This window comes from Equus caballus, chromosome 21 (genome assembly GCF_041296265.1).
Source record: "Equus caballus isolate H_3958 breed thoroughbred chromosome 21, TB-T2T, whole genome shotgun sequence".
In the NCBI taxonomy this organism is placed as follows: domain Eukaryota; kingdom Metazoa; phylum Chordata; class Mammalia; order Perissodactyla; family Equidae; genus Equus; species Equus caballus.
Window position 1 is genome coordinate 17,381,786 of NC_091704.1, and position 16,886 is coordinate 17,398,671.

Genomic DNA, 16,886 nt, shown 5'->3' on the forward strand with positions numbered 1-16,886 from the left:
CTCCTTGCCCCTGAAGCCAGGGTGGGGGAGCCCTGAGAAGTGAGGCGCCCCTCCCCGCACTGGCTTCTGCTTTCTGGCCCAGCTGTGGCCAAGCCTGAGTCAGCCCGGCAGCCTTTGTGGGTCTGCAGCGTCGCGGCTGGGGGCCTGAGGTGGGGAGGAGGCCATGGCACGTCGAGTGAGTTCAGAGTGAGGGCGCCCTGGACCAGGCTAGGGGGAGGGGGCCAGGCTGCCCAGCCCCTGTCCTGCTCCCAGGTAGGGGATGGCCCCCCATTAGAGCGCAGGGTGGGGATACGGGGTCCCCGGGCTAGGGACCGGGCTGGATCACCCTGCCCGCCGACAGAGGCGTCCGTGGGCGCCTGGAGACCCTCCTGTCGCTCCAGGCTCCGTGTCTCTCTCTGTCAAGCCGCCACCCCACCTTGGCTCAAGGTGCTCTCGCCCCAGCCTCACGTGCCCGGCCGAGGCTGTCTGCGCAGCGGGTGGGGCGCCTCATGATTGGGGCCCAGCACCTGGCAGGGCACCGTGGTGGTCGGGGTGGGAAGGGCGACCGGAGAGAGTAGAGACACCTAGAGATGCCAGCCCGGGCCCGAGGGGCGTGGACGGGGGCGGGTCCGGCCTGGGGGCTGGGCCACCGCCCGGTTAAAGGCGGCTCCTTCCCGGGCTGCTGCTCTCGCCGCTGAACACTTGTCCCCGCCGTGATGGCCTGGTCGCCACTCCTGCCGTTCCTGCCGCTGCTGCTGCTGCTGCTGCTGGAAGTCCCCGCGGCGGCCCGGGCGTCCCCGCTGGAAACGCTCCCCGAGGGGGCGGCCGCCTGCAAGGTAGGGACGGCGACGCGGCGGGCGGGCCGGCGGGGACCGGGGGCAGGCGGCGCCCCCTCCCCAAGCTTAGCCGGGCCAGACCGGGCTCCGCAGGGGACGCCGCCCCGGCCGGTGCCGAAACCCCGTGTCCCGCGCGCAGCCCTGCGGCCACACTCTGAGTTGTTTCGCTTCCCCATCTCGCGTCTGAGACGCTCAGCTGCTCTCCCCACCCCAGCCCGTCCTGCCCGGGGGTGCATTGAGCACCTACTGTGTACCTCTGGGGCGGGAATGGGGGCTCCTCTTGCGGGCCCGGGGGAGCCCAGATCAGCCTGCCGGGCCCCGGCGTTCGTTAGGCGCCGCCTGCTAGGTGCGTCCCGGCCGGGGCAAGGCTCGCGGGTGTCTGGTGCGGATCGCGCGGATGCCCGGAGGCCGAGAGACTCGCTCAGGCCCCACAGCCCCGGGCCGCCCGCCCCGCCGCAGCTGGAGCAGGAAGTCAGCACGTATTAGGCACCGCCTCTGCAGTAGGCTTGGGCCCGTGGAGAGGAAGAATAAACAAGGCGGCAGCGCGGATATAGGGCTTTGCTCAGCTCAGGGCCAAGGCTCTGGGGATGAAGTGGCCACCATTGAGCATGCATTAGTCTCCTGTGGTATGCACTCCTGAGAAGGCAGGATTGAGGGCAACGCCCAGGAATGTACATGCCTTGAGTCCTTACTGCATGCAGTCCCCCCAGGCGAGGCATTTCACCTTACCTGGAGGAAAGTAAGAGCTGTGCATACATTAAGTGCCTACTGTTTGCAAATCTTTGTCACGTCCATTTTGCAAACAAACTGAGATTTAGGAAGATTTAGGGGCACAGTAAAGGCTTAGGGTCTGGATTCCACCTAGCAAGGTCTGGAAGGAATTCGAGATGGAGCACCTGTTTGCAGCTCCCTTTTCACAAGAGCCCCGGGCAGGGCTGACTTCCTTCACACCCTTCCTGCTGTGCAGGCTGGTGACCTGTGCCTGCAGACGCTGCTCAGGAAGTCGGACCCCCCGCCCGTCAACGTGAGCCTCTACTATGAGGCGCTGTGCCCCGGCTGCCGGTCCTTCCTGGTCCGAGAGCTCTTCCCGACATGGCTGATGGTCCTGGAGATTCTCAATGTCACGCTGGTGCCCTATGGAAATGCCCAGGTGCGTGGGCATGGAGGAAACCAAGACCCAGGGCCAGGGGAGGAGGCATGAGGCGGGCCAGCCAGCACTCACCCCGCTGCCTTGCAGGAACGAAACGTCAGTGGCAAGTGGGAGTTCACGTGCCAGCACGGCGAGGAGGAGTGCAAGCTTAATAAGGTGGAGGTGAGTGGCCCCCCACTCCTGAGGGGCCCCAGAGCAGGAGACGCCCGAGAGGAAGGCTCAGAGGGCACTGGAGCCGGCTCCGTCCTGCGCCTCTGCCTCCATTCAGCCACGCTTCATTCACTGCTTCATTAGTGGACACCTATGGTTTTCCCCAGAATGGTCTTGGGGTGCTGTGAGCCCCCCTCACGTCCTTGCCTCCCCACCCCTGACCCCTACCCCCAGGCCTGCCTGTGGGACCTGCTGGAAAAGAACTTGGCCTTCCTGACCATTGTCTGCGTGGAGGAAATGGATGACATGGAGAAAAACCTGGCGCCGGTGAGCAATACACCTCATGAGCCCTGGGTTGCGGGACCCTGGCCTTCCCTGCACCCAGACAAACCCAGGTTCAAGTTCTGGCCTGACTGCCACGCTCTGTGCAGCCCTGAATTGGGATCTCATGGGGGCGTGGGTGGATCAGAGAGGGCTTCCTGGGTGAGGCACCCCTGAGCTGGGCTTGGACAAACAGGAATGTGCAGGGACACAGATAATGCGCCTCCTCTGGGGTGTGGGGACGACAGGACTGGCCTGCCTACTTCCCTGGACGATTATGAAAAGGAACTTCGAAGGCCTGATTCATCTGCCCCGATCGTTTCTTCATTTGTCAAACATCTGGGCCACCCAAGAGACCTGAGCCACCCTGAGCCGCCCCCAACCCGCAGAGTCATAGAGGTGCTGGAGGCGCGCAGAGGAGGAGACATTCAGGAGATGCTGGGGAGAAGGAGGAAGGGTTTGTCTGGCGGAGGGAACAGCGTGTGCAGAGGGGCTGAGGAAAGTGAGCCACTGTGTGGGTCAGGGGCTGCGGGTGTGGTCTTACAGAGGAGGAGCTGCCTGGGCCGCGCTTCCGGGGCCTCTGCTCAGGCGTGCATTGAGTTAAGCACCGCTGTGTGCCAGCATCGCTGCATTGCCATGGACCCAAATGTCCCCTGTTGCCGCTGAGGAAACAGAAGCTTGACGTGGGAGTCAGTGGGGGGACCGTTGGGAAGATAACAGGGAGGAAGCTGAGGCAACAGCCAGCTCACCACCCCCCTCCTCTAGTGCCTGCAGCTCTACGCCCCGAAGGTGTCCCCGGGTGCCATCATGGAGTGTGCAACAGGGGACCGTGGCGCGCAGCTCTTACACATCAATGCGCAGCTCACGGACGCTCTGCAGCCGCCTCATGAGTACGTGCCCTGGGTCGTCGTCAACGGGGTAAGCACTCCCGCGGCCCTGGCTCGCCCCGGGCAGGGACCAGCTGATGGACAGCCCACCTGTCTGTCAGGGAGGTGGGAGGCAGGGGCCAGACTGGGGGCTCTCTGCAGCCCCTTCTGGGCTGGGCACATGTGCGAGGGGCAGGTGGGACTGTGTGACCTCCCGTCTCGCTTTGCGCAGAAACCCTTGAAGGATCAGAGCCAGCTCCTGTACCTCGTCTGCCAGTTGTACCAGGTGAGCAGCGGGACGGAACAGAGGGGCTGGGCTGGGGCAGGGAACGTCTCCTTCCGGGGCCCCAGCTCACTGCCATCTCCTCCAGGGCGAGAAGCCAGACGTCTGCCAGCTCATGGCCAGCTCCCACAGGGAAGTCTGCTTCAAGTGATGGCCTTGCCCCAGGAGGGAGCGGAGGGGGAAGAGCCAGACCCCCTACCCTCGCCTTTCTGATCCCTGACTCTCAGCAACTACTGCTCGGCATCCGGATAACTTCGACACATTCCATGAAGTCCAGACTCAAATTCTGCCCCAAGATCAAGAGTCTTGCCCCACTGGGAATGGTGCTACATTGAAACTAGTTTAATAAACACTTCTGGATGTCTTGATTCATTTGATAAGTCAGCAAATTTCCCTCTTCTGCACCTGCGCAAATGCTAGGACCCCTGAGGAGGCCCCCGTTCAGGGATGCAGAGCCAGACAGACATCTCGAGTCCTATGGTACTGGGGATGGGCCGAGGGAGAGACCAGGGCTGGAGGAGCCCAGAGTGGGAGTGAAGGCTCTGCATAGGGAAGAGGGGCATTGGGGCTGGGGTTTTGAAGGGTGACTTGGAGTTCATTAGGCATAAAATATATTCATTAATTCAACAGACATCCCCTGCCTTGCCACCCCCTTTTGCTGACCTGACACTGGGTGATACAGGTTGAGCCAGAGAATGTGAACTGGGGCCAGGCAAGGCCAGAGAATGCGGCAGAGGCTTTGTCTGGGGAGTTTTGAAGAATGTGTTCACTGGGAAAAATCATCATGTTCCAGGAGAGGGCAACAGAGTGCAAAGGGCTGGCCAGCAGCACAAACTGGAGCTGGGAGGCCGGGCTGAGGCATCTGAGAACAACAGGGCGTGTTGTAGGATAACTTTCACAGAAAGGAAAATTCATGGTTCTCATGCTGATGTAAAACGAACGCGAGTTAAAGATTTTGTTTAATTCGTGATTAGTGAGGGAAACTGGTCAGCTGTTCTGAGGAGGACCCGAGAACAGGCAGATTTATAGATCAGGAATATTGAAACGATGGTGCAAAGAGAGGCAAAACTGACTTTTTCACGAGAGGCAGAGGAGTGGTTCCTTTTTTTACCCCTGGCTTTTTTTTTTTTTAAGTTTAATAATAGATTTTATGTAACCTGATATGTATCTGATACATTATCATTTCAACATATAATCGATATGAGAAATCTCAGTGCGATCATTTCTGTTCTTTTTGATGCAAAGTCTTAACCGGTGTGTGGTTCATATCCACAGCGCATCTCAACTCCGACCGACCTCGGCCCAGGCGCTCGCGGTCACAGAGTTGCTGATCACAGCTGCAGGGGAGGAAGTCACTTTCCCTCCACCCTTCTCGGTTCTGTGGCTGAGACCCCGTGATAAATAAATGACAAGCAATAGGAGATATTGGAGGACGTGAGGAAACCATTTGGTGTAAACCTGATTTGGCCTGACTTTGTTTTCCAAAGGCCTGAGGTGGCCGGCTGCGCGTGCACTGTGCACCTGCTTTAACATTCACAGGGTCCCAAAGCCAAGAATGACGCCCCTAAAGATAGGGATGTAACTTCTCCCACATCGGCATTTCTTTAAAGATAGCATCTCTTCTTGGGAACTAAGGATTAATTACTGACCTGCTGTGCTCACCTCGTGACCCCTGACCTGCTGACCTCCGACCTGCTGTGCCAGCTCAGCATCTCGTGACAGCAGTAAAAGGGACGTTCTTGTCATATGTGATGTATGCTCTCTGTTCCAAGACAGTATATAACCACTGTGCACCCCCACGTCTGTGGTGCCCTCCCCGCCTTCGGGAAGCAGGCCCCGGGCCACAGTCCTCAGACCTGGCTCAGAATAAGCTCGCCCCACTTTTGATCTATAGATTGCTTATGGATTATTTGCACCGACACCCATGTAATACAAGCCAGATCAATAAGAGAAAACCAGAGTTTAACAACATGTGCCCTCCTCTGTCTGTGTGAGAGACCCAGGAAAACTGAGTAAAACTCCCCAAAATGGCCTAAGTCACCGCCTTAAACACCATCTTCAGCTAAAGACAAAAGAAAGACGTTGGGGGCCTGCCAGCTTCACCAAGGTACAACTGACGGACTGACTATATTGAAAGTGTACAATGTGATGACTTGAGATAGGTACACGTGACACAGTTCAGCGAGTTAACACCTCCATCCCCTCACGTGCTCACCTGTGTGTGTGCTGAGAAGCCGCTCGCTTAGCCGCTGTGCCTTTACCATAAGCACAGCTCACGCGAGTCACCATGCCGTGCGCAGAGCCTCAGAGTGGACTCCTCGTGAGGCGCCAGTCTGCGCCCTTTGAGCTGGGCCTCCCCCCATCTCAGTTCCAGGCAAGCACGGTCTTCCGCTTTTATGAGTTGGCCTATTTTAGACTCCACACACGAGTGAGAGCGGCCAGTGTTTGTCTTTATCTGGTCTGTTTCACTGAGCACAATGCCCTTCAGCTTCCTCCGCGTTGTCACAGACAGCAGGACTTCCTCCTTTCTTATGGCTTGCATACTCGAGTTACCCCTTTTGTCAAAAATCTTCTCAAAGAAAGACCCTCCTTGGCAGGTCTCACTGGATTTGCCCTAATTATTTACACAGTGCTGCAGGTGCTCAGTTTGCTTTGCTCGAAATTTCCGTGAGGAATCTCAGGTTGGACTTTTGAAAGCCTCTAGCATTTGCTAACCCCACCGGGAGGAATCCTACCGGGCTGCACCTGCAGATTCTATGCCTTTTGGTAAATTCCTCTCTTCTTCATGTCCCCAAAGGATCACAGGATCTTGGTCGGCCAGGACGGACCTGTCAGACTGACCCTGCGAGCCAGGCACAGGCTGGTTTTCCTGTGAGGACTTCCTAAGCCTCGGCTCCCAAAAGTCAAACTTCGTTTCTTGAAACTGGTTGGTCCAATGCACGCACAGATGGTCTCTCTCCCGGGAGGCAGAGCTTAATCCCACCCCACCTTGAGGGTGGACTGGATTTTGTAACTTGATTCCAAAGAGAAGGAAAGAAAGTGAAATTGTCACTTGACAGTGGAGCAGAGACACCTGGCACATCATGGGAACCACGTGACCCAGGTGCACAAAACTGGAAGTCACGTGCACACCACCCGCCCCTGCCAGAATGCCCAGAGGACCCTCCACGCCTGCGGCCTTCCTCTCGGAGACCCAGAACCCCAGCTGCACCGTGAGAAAGCGTCCCGGTCCCCAACAGAGGGACAGCCTCAAAATACCTGACCAGTGCTGTTCAGCCTGTCAAGGTCAAGGCAAAACCCAGCAAGTGTCAGGGACCAGAGGAGACCAAGGCGAGCTGATGACTAAACGCAACATGGTGGGATCCTGGTCCAGTTACCATTTTACTGAATGACTGGAATTACGACTGAGAACGTGGTACCATTGTTGCCTGACAGCAGCCAATGCACCTTGAGGAAACTGACGGAGACACTGTGGCACAGACACTGCGAGCATTGACCAGTCTCCCTTTTGATGAAGTCATGCGGGTCATCATGGCTACAAGATCCCTCCTGAAGCATGATGTAACATCACGGTCGCCGTCTGTCACATTCACAGGCGCCCCCTCGCTCCAGGCCGTGTGCCCCTGAGCGGCCATCTCGGGCCCTCCCAGAACCCTGCCCGTCACTCCCCCTGACAAGAAACTTGACAGCCTCACTCACAGCGGAAGCAGGGTGGCTCTGAGTGACAGGCAGATGCGCCTGAGGCAGCGTCCCCGTCTCCGATTCTGAGCGTCCGCCGCAGGCGGAGAGGAGGCACGGGGAGGGCAGGGGAAACGCAGAATTTGATTTGGGGAAGTTTGTCAAAAAATGTCAATGGTTTGAACTCTTGAGTAAATAGGATCACAGATTACTATGAAACCATACTTATTACCTATTTCACAAAGGGACAATCAAGGATTTTAAAGGCAAATGCAGTAAATTACATAGTTGGGGGAAAAAAAACCCTTAGCTCTTTTAATATTGAGAAGACTCAGTTTTCCTGTTTAAAAACCTGATAGAGACAGCATTTTGATGAAACACAGAGTCTTTTGTTTTCCATGTGAATTATTTAGTAGGTAAAGAAAACTTTTACAATAATTCAAGAAAATTTTGTCCTTTTATCAGAGAAAGAAAATCAAATTCTAGTTTTGCACAAGCACATTATGGATATTAAAGCTCATTTTTCAAACTCTTATAATAAATCCATTTAAGTTTTGTCAGTTTGACCACATAAGATAAGACTTTCTCTCTCTCCTCCCTCTCCAACTTTCTGTACCCACTTAGGTTGTTGTCTTGTTTTCTCTTTCTTATTTTGAAACAATCTTTAAATACCCTTAAACTAGGACAAAATTACTCTCCTTTTCCCTTCACAAGAATGCATTCTTCATATCTCATATTCTTCCTACCAAAAACACATCTTATTTTCCTTGCATACTTCGCATAGAGTTTTTTCCGTACCCTTATTATTCATAATAGTTTAACTTACTTACGTTGATTATAATTTCATAACCCTAATTTCCAGTGAAAACTAGGAAGCAAGCAATTGCAAACTGTAGACATACTAACATTTATGCCAAGTACACCGCAAGCTTCTGCAGGAGAGTCTCGCGTTTAGGAAGACACTATTTCCCGCTTTCTAGAAGCACACACTTCCTTACAGTACAGTTTTTTAATGTGGCAAAGGATATGTTTACTAACTAACCCAAATATCTTTAGTCTCTCTGTAAAACTTAAGAAGCCAAGGAAATAAACTTAAACTTATGTTTAATAATTCCTATTTTAGTATTTTATCTTATTTGTGAATGACCTAGATGTCCAATGACTAGCCATCATTTAACTTAACTTAGTATAACTTTAAGGCTCCCAGCATCCAAAAAGCATTTAAAACTATTTTTAAGCAGACATATTATAAAATATAATCAGTTTTGAAAAGTTTACTCATAAATTTTTATCCCACTTAAGTTTACTTAACTTACTTTTTTTTAACAATCACGCTGAGATTACTCATGAAAATTTCACGAGTCATTAAATAGCATCATCTTAAGTTATTTTTCTCGTTGACAAATCAGGCCAGTATCAAAAATCACAGAAGCACAGAACCGAAAAAAGTCAACGTATGACGCGCTCCCTTTTTTTGCTTTTTCTTTACTGTCATGCTTGATATACATCAAGCAATTCACTTTCATCGTCTGTTTGGTTCTTAGGTTGAATGCATAGTTTTATAAGCTTAAACATTTAGTAGAGATAACAAGATAACAAGTTTGTTTGACTGATCTTAATTTATGTAAACACTTTTTTTAAAAAGCCAATTAAAAAGAGTTCTTTCACAAGCTAGTTTTTAGTAATACTTCTTGGAGGTAGAAAAATATTACATACATATAACATACATATATAGACACACAGAAACATAGAGACAGATGCCAACAGAGATCTTATGGCTTTTATTTTTAAATTTTAGCCATGATACAGGTATGGAAATACAAAATCCATTAGTTAAGAAAAACAGAGGGGCTGGCCCTGTGGCCGAGCGGTTAAGTTCGCGTGCTTCGCTTCTGAGGCCCAGGGTTTTGCTGGTTCGAATCCTGGGCGCGGACATGGCACTGCTGGTCAGGCCATGCTGACGCAGGGTCCAACATGCCACAGCTAGAAGGATCCAGAACTAAGAATATACAACTATGCACCGGGGGGCTTTGGGGAGAAAAAGGAAATAAATAAAAATATTTAAAAAAAAAAAACAAAAGAAAACAAAACTAATCAGCCTTTTATGACTTAACCATGGACGCAAGATGTGTCCTCAAAGACAGTGAAAAGATGCAGCCCTCCCAAGACCCAGAGCCACTCTCAACAAGAGTCAAAAGAAAGAAAGACTTAGACAATTCCCCTGAGAGCTGGCAACAGCGGTCGGCAGGACCCTAGCCATAAATAGGGTGCAACCCACATTTCCGTCTGGCAGTCTACATATCCTTGGGGCTCCTAACCTGAACAGTTGGTCACCTGCACATGGAGGCCCACCACCCTGTGGGCAGAAGGCCCAGCCTCACTCTCAGCACACAGAAGGAGACATACAGGAAAGCAGTAGCAGCCCCTGGGAGGGAAGGATCAACAAGGGGGCCCTAAAACCAACTGAACAGGAGCCACAATCCAGAGAGCTAATCCTTACAAATGCTTTTCTCTTGCCAATCTGAACCCGGAAAGAAAAGGACAAGGAGAAGTTTTTACCACCCTCTCTCGACTGGGCACTACAGACAGACATCCCGGAGACGGACGAGCTAGGAACTCTTACCTTCTGCAGGATTACTCAGGTCCCAAGATCTCTCAGCTGCAGACCCCGGAGCCAACAGCGTCTCAGCCAAGGCTCTGCCATCCTCAGACCAGAAACTGGAGGGGAGGTGAAGGTTTCCTCCGTCTTCCTACGGTCTCCAGACAAGATCGACACCAGACAGGTTGACAGGAGAAAAGCACACAAATGCTATTTACACGTACAGGACGGCTCTTACACGAAAAATGAAGACCCAAATTAGTGATTAGGCCTAAGTGCTGATTTACTAGGCTGAACAGAGAGTGGTAAGTGTGGAAAAGTAACCAAAATATATGGAGAGATTAAAGGAAGAGTTGTTTTAACAAGGTCTGTTTGTACAGATTTCTCTCGGGCTTGACGCATGTCTCTGGTGGTAAGAGTGTTTCTTTCTCCTGGTACACCGAGGGCGTCTTTCCCATGTGAATTTTATCTCCCACTTTCAGGAAGAAAAACGAAGGTCAGAGCACAATTTGGCATCTTGCTGTTTTTCAAATAGCTTTAACTCAAAATCAATCTGCCAGAGCTGCGTCAACTTAAAAGCAAATTTGCCTATTATTTTATCTCAAAATAAGTTTATTCAGGAATCCTCAAAAGAAATGCAACACACGATCTGCACGCTATGGCAAAGCATAGGCAAATCCAGAAAACAAAGGAGGGGAGCTGCTTTTATAGAGACAGAGGGGGATAGGGGGCGGCTGTTCTAAAGGAAAGTCCCCTGGGGGAAAGTGGGCGTTCAGGGCGGCAATGGCTTCTCACTGGCTGGGCTGTGGCGTTTCTCATTGGCTGGGCTGTGGCATTTCTCATTGGCTGGGGTGTGGCGTTTCTCACTGGCTGGGCTGTGGGGTTTCTCACTGGCTGGGCTGTGGCATTTCTCATTGGCTGGGCTGTGGCGTTTCTCATTGGCTGGGCTGTGGCATTTCTCATTGGCTGGGCTGTGGCATTTCTCATTGGCTGGGCTGTGGGGTTTCTCACTGGCTGGGCTGTGGGGTTTCTCATTGGCTGGGCTGTGGGGTTTCTCATTGGCTGGGCTGTGGCATTTCTCATTGGCTGGGCTGTGGGGTTTCTCATTGGCTGGGCCATGGGGTTTCTCATTGGCTGGGCTGTGGTGTTTCTCATTGGCTGGGCCGTGGTGTTTCTCATTGGCTGGGCTGTGGGGTTTCTCATTGGCTGGGGTGTGGCGTTTCTCACTGGCTGGGCTGTGGGGTTTCTCATTGGCTGGGCTGTGGGGTTTCTCACTGGCTGGGCTGTGGGGTTTCTCATTGGCTGGGGTGTGGCGTTTCTCATTGGCTGGGCTGTGGGGTTTCTCATTGGCTGGGGTGTGGCATTTCTCATTGCCTGGGCTGTGGGGTTTCTCATTGGCTGGGCTGTTGCCGGGTGGGGAGAGAAGTCTTCCTTCAGTAGTAAAGTAGTTGTACTTCCTATCTGAGGGTAAGTCCCTCTCTTCCTCTTTGATGTAATTGACGGTGTGTGATGGGGGTGAGAGCGCCCCCTGCAGGCCTTCCCGGCTCTAGTTTAGTTAAGGTTCTTTTATTAATTTTCACAGCAAGCATATTTTGGGGTTGCATGTCCTAAACTCCTTCAACAGAAATGCACAAAATCACAGGTCCAGATATCAAAAGCTATTCTTCCTGGCGGGCACTAAATTATTTTTTTGTGGGTTAGGAATATTGTCCCTGAGCTAACATCTGTGCCAATCTTCCTCTATTTTTTGTATGTGGGATGCCGCCACAGCGTGGCTTGATCAGCAGTGTGAGGTCTGTCCCTGGGGTTCAGAACCCACAAACTCCAGGCCACCAAAGTGGAGTACACGAACTTAAGCACTATGCCATGGGGCCAGCCCACCCTTTTTTTTTCTTATTGAAGTATAGTTGACATATAATATTATATTAATTTCAAGTGTACAACATAATGACATTATGATATTATGGGACCCAGGAACTGGCAAGCCGGCCCCACCCCCCCCACCCCCATGCCCAGTGAGTCACTGCTGCACCCAGATGCCTGCCCCATTCAGTGCTGGCCAATGGCCCACTCTCTTCTTTGAGATCTGCATTATTTACATTACGAAATGATCATCATGGCAAGTCTAGTTACCATCTGTCACTATGCAAAGTTATTACAATATTACTGACTATATTCCCTAGGCTGTACATTACATCCCTGTGACATTTATTTTACAACTGGAAGTTTGTACCTCTTAATCCCCTACACTTACTTCACCCATTCCTCTACCCTCGGCACTAAATTCTTAATTGATCCTCCATTGTCTCTGAACCAGCAACTAGGAACCCCTCAATAGAGACTGCCCAGTGTTCAGACCATAAAGCCGAATGCCCAATCCTTGATTCCACCAGTACTGGTGACATTATCCATCAGAAAAGCATCAAAACAAGGCACAAATTTATAGCGAGAAAGCAAAAATGAGACAGAGAACCAGTAAAATTCTCTTACCCCTTTGGAGTCACCAGGGCTTCAGTCACCGTGAAATGCACTTGTCTGTCTACAAAGTTTATCTGACTCTGTCCCGTGAATCATAATTTGACTCCCCCCCCCCCGCCTTTAACCATTTTGAAGCTTTTACACCAAGATACAGTAAAATCTGGAACCTGGAATACTAGGCTGAGGTATCTGACAGCAATAGGAAGTGCCAGAGGATAATTTTCCAAAAAAAGGTAAAATGATAACTCTCATACAGTTGTAAAAATGAGCCGGTATTAGAGATTATTAACTTGTTGTTAACGAGAACTGGCCAGGTGTTAAAACCATTTCAAAGGAGACCCAAACAACAGATAAATCAGGAATGTTAAAACGAATGTGTAAATTAAGGCAAAAATAATTGAGGGGGAGTGTCTCTGGCAGAATTCATTTGCATGTCTATAGGCAAAATTTTTTTGATCAATTATGACTACAGAATTTATAAAATATCTCCCATGGAATTAGAATCAGAAAACCCTAAGGGGTGTCCTGTAACACAGGGCAATTTTTTTTTTTTGTAAAGGGCCATATAGTAAATAGTTTAGTTTTTGCAGGTCATACAGTCTTTGTCGCGACTACTCATCGCAACCAGGGAATAGACAATACCGAAACAAGTGGGCATGGCTGTGTTCCAGTAAAGCTTTATTTATGCATACTATTTGAATTTCATACAATTTTCACGTCATAGAATATTATTTTGATCCCCCCAACCTTTTAAAAAAATGTAAGAAATATGCTTAGCTCGTGGGAGTCACAAAAACAGGCAGTGACAGGACTTGGCCCACGGGCCACAGTTGGTGATACCCTGCTCCTGTAGGTAAAGCACAGGTTCCGCTGAAATTCACATTTTCCCCTGGAGGAACACAGGAGGTAAAATGAGGATATAATTGTTCCTGCAGCAGCACAAAGTTGTTGTAAAATGACTTAATGCACGTAATCTGCCCAGAACAGAGCCCAAGGTTTCAATTATTACTATTATTCTGGAACTGAGGTCACACGGCCCGCTGAAGTCAGCACCAAGGTCAAGGTCGAAACCAGGCTCCCACTGCGCTGCGCGCCGCAGATCTGTAGCCCCGCCCCCACGCTCGCAGATCTTGGCGGGAGTGGACTTCCGCCCGCCCGCTGTCAGGGCTACAGGCTGGACCCCTTCTCAGGAATTCCGGGAGAGTCTGGAAATCTGGAGGCTAGCTAGACGAGAGAGCACGGTGAAGACTGTCGTCAAGATTGGCCATTTCGGCACGGGAGGCGGGGCGACAGGGATGTGCCCCCGAAACGCTGGCCTGCGATTGGTCGGTGCTCTGCCCGGCTTGGTGAATAGGAGCGCGGCGACGGCGACGCAGAGGCCGGCGCAGAAAGGCGGGGAAACAGGGCGGAACGTCATCAAGAGTCCTGCGTGCTGTGGCGCGAGGCTTATTTGCGATTGGTCCGGAAGGCGCGGGGTGCGGCCTCGTTCAGCGATTGGCCCGGGATGGGATACCGGTCTTTTATTGGCTAATACCGCTCGGGGCGGGCAAAGGTGAACGCCCGGCCGTCAGCGATTGGTCAGCGCGGCTGGGGGCGGGCCTGCAGATCGCGAAGACAGCGTGCGGTTGGCCAGCACGGCGCGGGGCGGGCACCCCGGGTGCGGCGGTGACTCGCGATTGGCCGGCACGAGCGGGTCGGCCCGGTTCGCCGGTTCCTGGGTCCCGGCGGGCAATGGCGTCCGGCGGCTGGCGCTGGCTGCGCGGCCTCTGGGCTGCGGGGCAGCCCCTGTTCCAAGGCCGTGCGCTGCTCGTCACCAACACGCTGGGCTGCGGCGCTCTCATGGCGGCCGGGGACGGTGTGCGCCAGTCCTGGGAGATCCGCTCCCGGCCCAGCCAGAAGTTCGATCCTCGGCGCTCAGGTGAGGAGACCCGTGCTGCTGGCCTTTGACCCTAGAGGACCTTTGACCCCGACCCCGGATTCGGAGACCTCTGAACCGGGCCCGCGGGCCGTGACCCCTGACCCATGCCCTCAGTTCCTGGCAGGACCCTTGACCTCCACGTGCACCCTAGACCCTGACAGTCCCTCCCAGGTCTCGATCCCCTCCCATCCTACCCTTCCCCGGGCCTCTGTCCTTCCCAGTCTGGGGCCTCAGGCCCCCCCATACCTGGGGTTCTGTCCCAGCCCACCCCGTCTTGTGCTTCCCTGGCTCCGGCACTGAGCACGGGAGGCAGCACCCGGTTGTCAAGGGCGCAGCCTCTGGACGGGCCAGCTGGGGGTGGCGCGCTGGCCTCACACTTCCCCACCTGCTGTGCTCGGTTTCCTCCTCTGGGAAGGGGGCGATGGTAGAACCCTCCCGCGGGGTGGTGAGGGAAGGAGGTGAGAAGATCTGGGAGGAGCCCCGGGAATGGTGCCTGGCGGTGGGGCTTGTCATGGAGAACATCCGTGTGGGCTGTGGGCGGTCGGGCTTACCCAGGTCTGAGCCGGAGAGGGAGTGGATTCGGGGTCTGCAGGCCTGACTGGGACTCTTGGCGTGCCCTCAGCGAGCATGTTTGCAGTGGGCTGCAGCATGGGCCCCTTCCTGCACTACTGGTATCTCTGGCTGGACCACCTGCTCCCTGCATCCGGCCTCCGCGGCCTCCCAAATGTCCTCAGGAAGGTCCTCGTTGACCAGCTGGTGGCCTCTCCCATGCTGGGCGTCTGGTACTTCTTGGGTAAGGACCTGTGCGCTTGGGCTTGGCCCCTGTAGGTCGTGAGGGGCAGAGTCAGCTTTGTGTTAAGAAGGTGTGAGCTGCACTTCTGATGCATCTCCTGTGTGGGTGGCCCTGGAACGGGGGCCAGGTCACAGTGGTGACAGGACAGATCCGGTGGGAGTGGGTGTGAATGGCAGAATCACAGACAATGGTGCAAAGTGTGGAAGGGACGAGGACAGGGTCTCATGGGGCTGCCTTGGGCAGTGGTTGGGAGGGCTTCTGAAAGGAGAGGACACTCAGCTGAGACTTGAAGAAGGAGCCAGCAGGCAGGAGGAACAGCCCATGCAAAGGCCCTGAGACTGAAGGAAGAGTTGCTGGGGCTGGGACGATGACTGGGGTTGATGGGGCGCAGTCATCCCAGCCTTTGGCTCGGGGAGGGAGCGTCACTCGCTCCGCACCCCCAGGCTCAGTTCCGCATCGGGTAGTGAAACAGCCTCAGCCTCAGGAAAGGGGTGTCCCTTTCCTTTGGGGAACCTGTTTAGAACCTCTCTTTCTCACTGGGACCCACTTGTTCTGTGTTGTGTCCCCACACTGGCCGCCCTGCTGGACCACTCTTCCCACAGCAAGGCTTCTAAGCATCCTGGTTCCTCGGCCGGGGACGCTCCGTCCTTCAGGGGTCCTGCCCCACTCTCCACCATCGGGACTCCCCAGCCTCTGACACTCGTTGCTTGGTTTCCTCCCCAGGCCTTGGCTGCCTGGAGGGCCAGACCTTGGATGAGAGCTGCCAGGAGCTACGGGACAAGTTCTGGGAATTCTACAAGGTGGGCGTGCCCTCAGGCCGCGTCCACCCGCATTCCCCGCCTCCTCCCCCTCACTACCTCCGGGCCCCGCCCAGGTCCCTCCCGGCCCCGCCCTCACCGCCCTCCGCCCCTCCCCGCAGGCCGACTGGTGCGTGTGGCCGGCTGCGCAGCTGGTGAACTTCCTCTTCGTGCCCCCCCAGTTCCGAGTCACCTACATCAATGGCCTGACGCTGGGCTGGGACACGTACCTCTCCTACCTGAAGTACCGGGTGAGCGCGGTGGGCGGACCAGGCACCCAAGGGACTCCTCAGGGGCCACATATGTGAGCCCCAGATGGCAGTACAGCGACCCTCCAGGGAGAGGGCCTCCTGTGCACAGGACAAGCCGCACCCCACGGTGGGCGGGCGCGGAGCTGATCGCCAACAGGGTGAAGACCGAGCGCATCTCTGCTGCCTGATGTGACCTCGGCTGAGTTCCTGCCGCTTCTGCCCAGAGAGGTCGACCCCAGCCCGGGACCGGTAGTGGAGGAGGGCTGAGCGAGGAGGAGCCCAACGGGATGAACGGGGTGTTTGACCATGCCCTCTTGTGCGGACAGACCCCGGGCCCCCTGACAGCCCCAGGCTGGGGGGCCTCACGCACCGTGCTGGGACCAGATGCCAGACAGGGCAAGACTGAGCCCCAGCCGAGCACTCGTCTGGGCAGGAAGGGGCATGGGCCCCCACGGGCAGGCCAGGCCACGGTCCTGGGCTGAGTCCCAGCCCTACCCTAGCCCCTGGGCATCTGGCTGGGCTGCCCATTACCCAGCCTCAGTTTCCCCATCTGGAGCACAACCGTGAAGATGGACAGTCATTGCCCAGCCCTTCTCACCAGGAGCCTTAGTGCCCAGTGACCGAAATGTCCCGTCCTCGGCACTGGGCCCCAGCCAGTCCCAAGCCACAACCCCTCAACACTGCTGTGGCCTGGCTCTGGACTCCCTGGGACCAAGGTGGGGACATGACCCCTCCCCTCAGAGCAGGGCCTGCCTGGAGTCTGCTCCCTGGCTCCCAGCCTTAGGCA

At 54.1% G+C, this 16,886-nt stretch overlaps 2 protein-coding genes and 1 long non-coding RNA gene across 4 annotated transcripts; 2 read left to right on the forward strand and 1 right to left on the reverse strand.

The window, feature by feature from the left end:
* Nucleotides 1–96: 96 nt before the first annotated feature.
* Nucleotides 97–3,953, forward strand: IFI30 (IFI30 lysosomal thiol reductase). 2 transcript variants are annotated; one of them, XM_023625483.2, is made up of 7 exons: nt 97–815; nt 1,783–1,965; nt 2,053–2,127; nt 2,350–2,442; nt 3,202–3,354; nt 3,535–3,588; nt 3,674–3,953. In XM_023625483.2, the coding sequence occupies exons 1-7, from the start codon at nt 696–698 to the stop codon at nt 3,734–3,736; spliced, it is 741 nt and encodes a 246-aa protein (XP_023481251.1). In that variant the 5' UTR covers nt 97–695; the 3' UTR covers nt 3,737–3,953. The 2 variants fall into 2 exon arrangements, with proteins under 2 accessions (XP_023481251.1, XP_070102723.1); XM_070246622.1 differs by having other exon boundaries at nt 1,804–1,965.
* A 9,048-nt stretch (nt 3,954–13,001) lies between these two features.
* LOC111769671 (uncharacterized) lies at nt 13,002–13,590 on the reverse strand. Its single transcript, XR_002802449.2, has 2 exons — nt 13,350–13,590; nt 13,002–13,229 (listed from the first exon to the last, which is right to left on the reverse strand). It is a non-coding gene; the product is annotated as an uncharacterized lncRNA (long non-coding RNA).
* A 408-nt stretch (nt 13,591–13,998) lies between these two features.
* On the forward strand, nt 13,999–16,723 carry MPV17L2 (MPV17 mitochondrial inner membrane protein like 2). Its single transcript, XM_070246624.1, has 5 exons — nt 13,999–14,258; nt 14,881–15,051; nt 15,775–15,851; nt 15,971–16,099; nt 16,426–16,723. Exons 1-5 carry the CDS (start codon nt 14,072–14,074, stop codon nt 16,579–16,581), a joined length of 720 nt encoding a protein of 239 aa, XP_070102725.1. The 5' UTR covers nt 13,999–14,071; the 3' UTR covers nt 16,582–16,723.
* The last annotated feature ends 163 nt before the right edge of the window (nt 16,724–16,886 follow it).

Excerpts from the sequence above, each read along its gene's own strand:
- IFI30 (XM_023625483.2), top strand. The coding sequence starts at position 696 with ATGGCCTGGTCGCCACTCCTGCCGTTCCTGCCGCTGCTGCTGCTGCTG. Across the intron at positions 816-1,782 it reads AGGGGGCGGCCGCCTGCAAG|GCTGGTGACCTGTGCCTGCA; the intron begins GTAGGGACGGCG and ends CCTGCTGTGCAG. Across the intron at positions 3,589-3,673 it reads TCGTCTGCCAGTTGTACCAG|GGCGAGAAGCCAGACGTCTG; the intron begins GTGAGCAGCGGG and ends CATCTCCTCCAG.
- MPV17L2 (XM_070246624.1), top strand. The coding sequence starts at position 14,072 with ATGGCGTCCGGCGGCTGGCGCTGGCTGCGCGGCCTCTGGGCTGCGGGG. Across the intron at positions 15,052-15,774 it reads GGGCGTCTGGTACTTCTTGG|GCCTTGGCTGCCTGGAGGGC; the intron begins GTAAGGACCTGT and ends TTTCCTCCCCAG. Across the intron at positions 15,852-15,970 it reads AGTTCTGGGAATTCTACAAG|GCCGACTGGTGCGTGTGGCC; the intron begins GTGGGCGTGCCC and ends CCCTCCCCGCAG.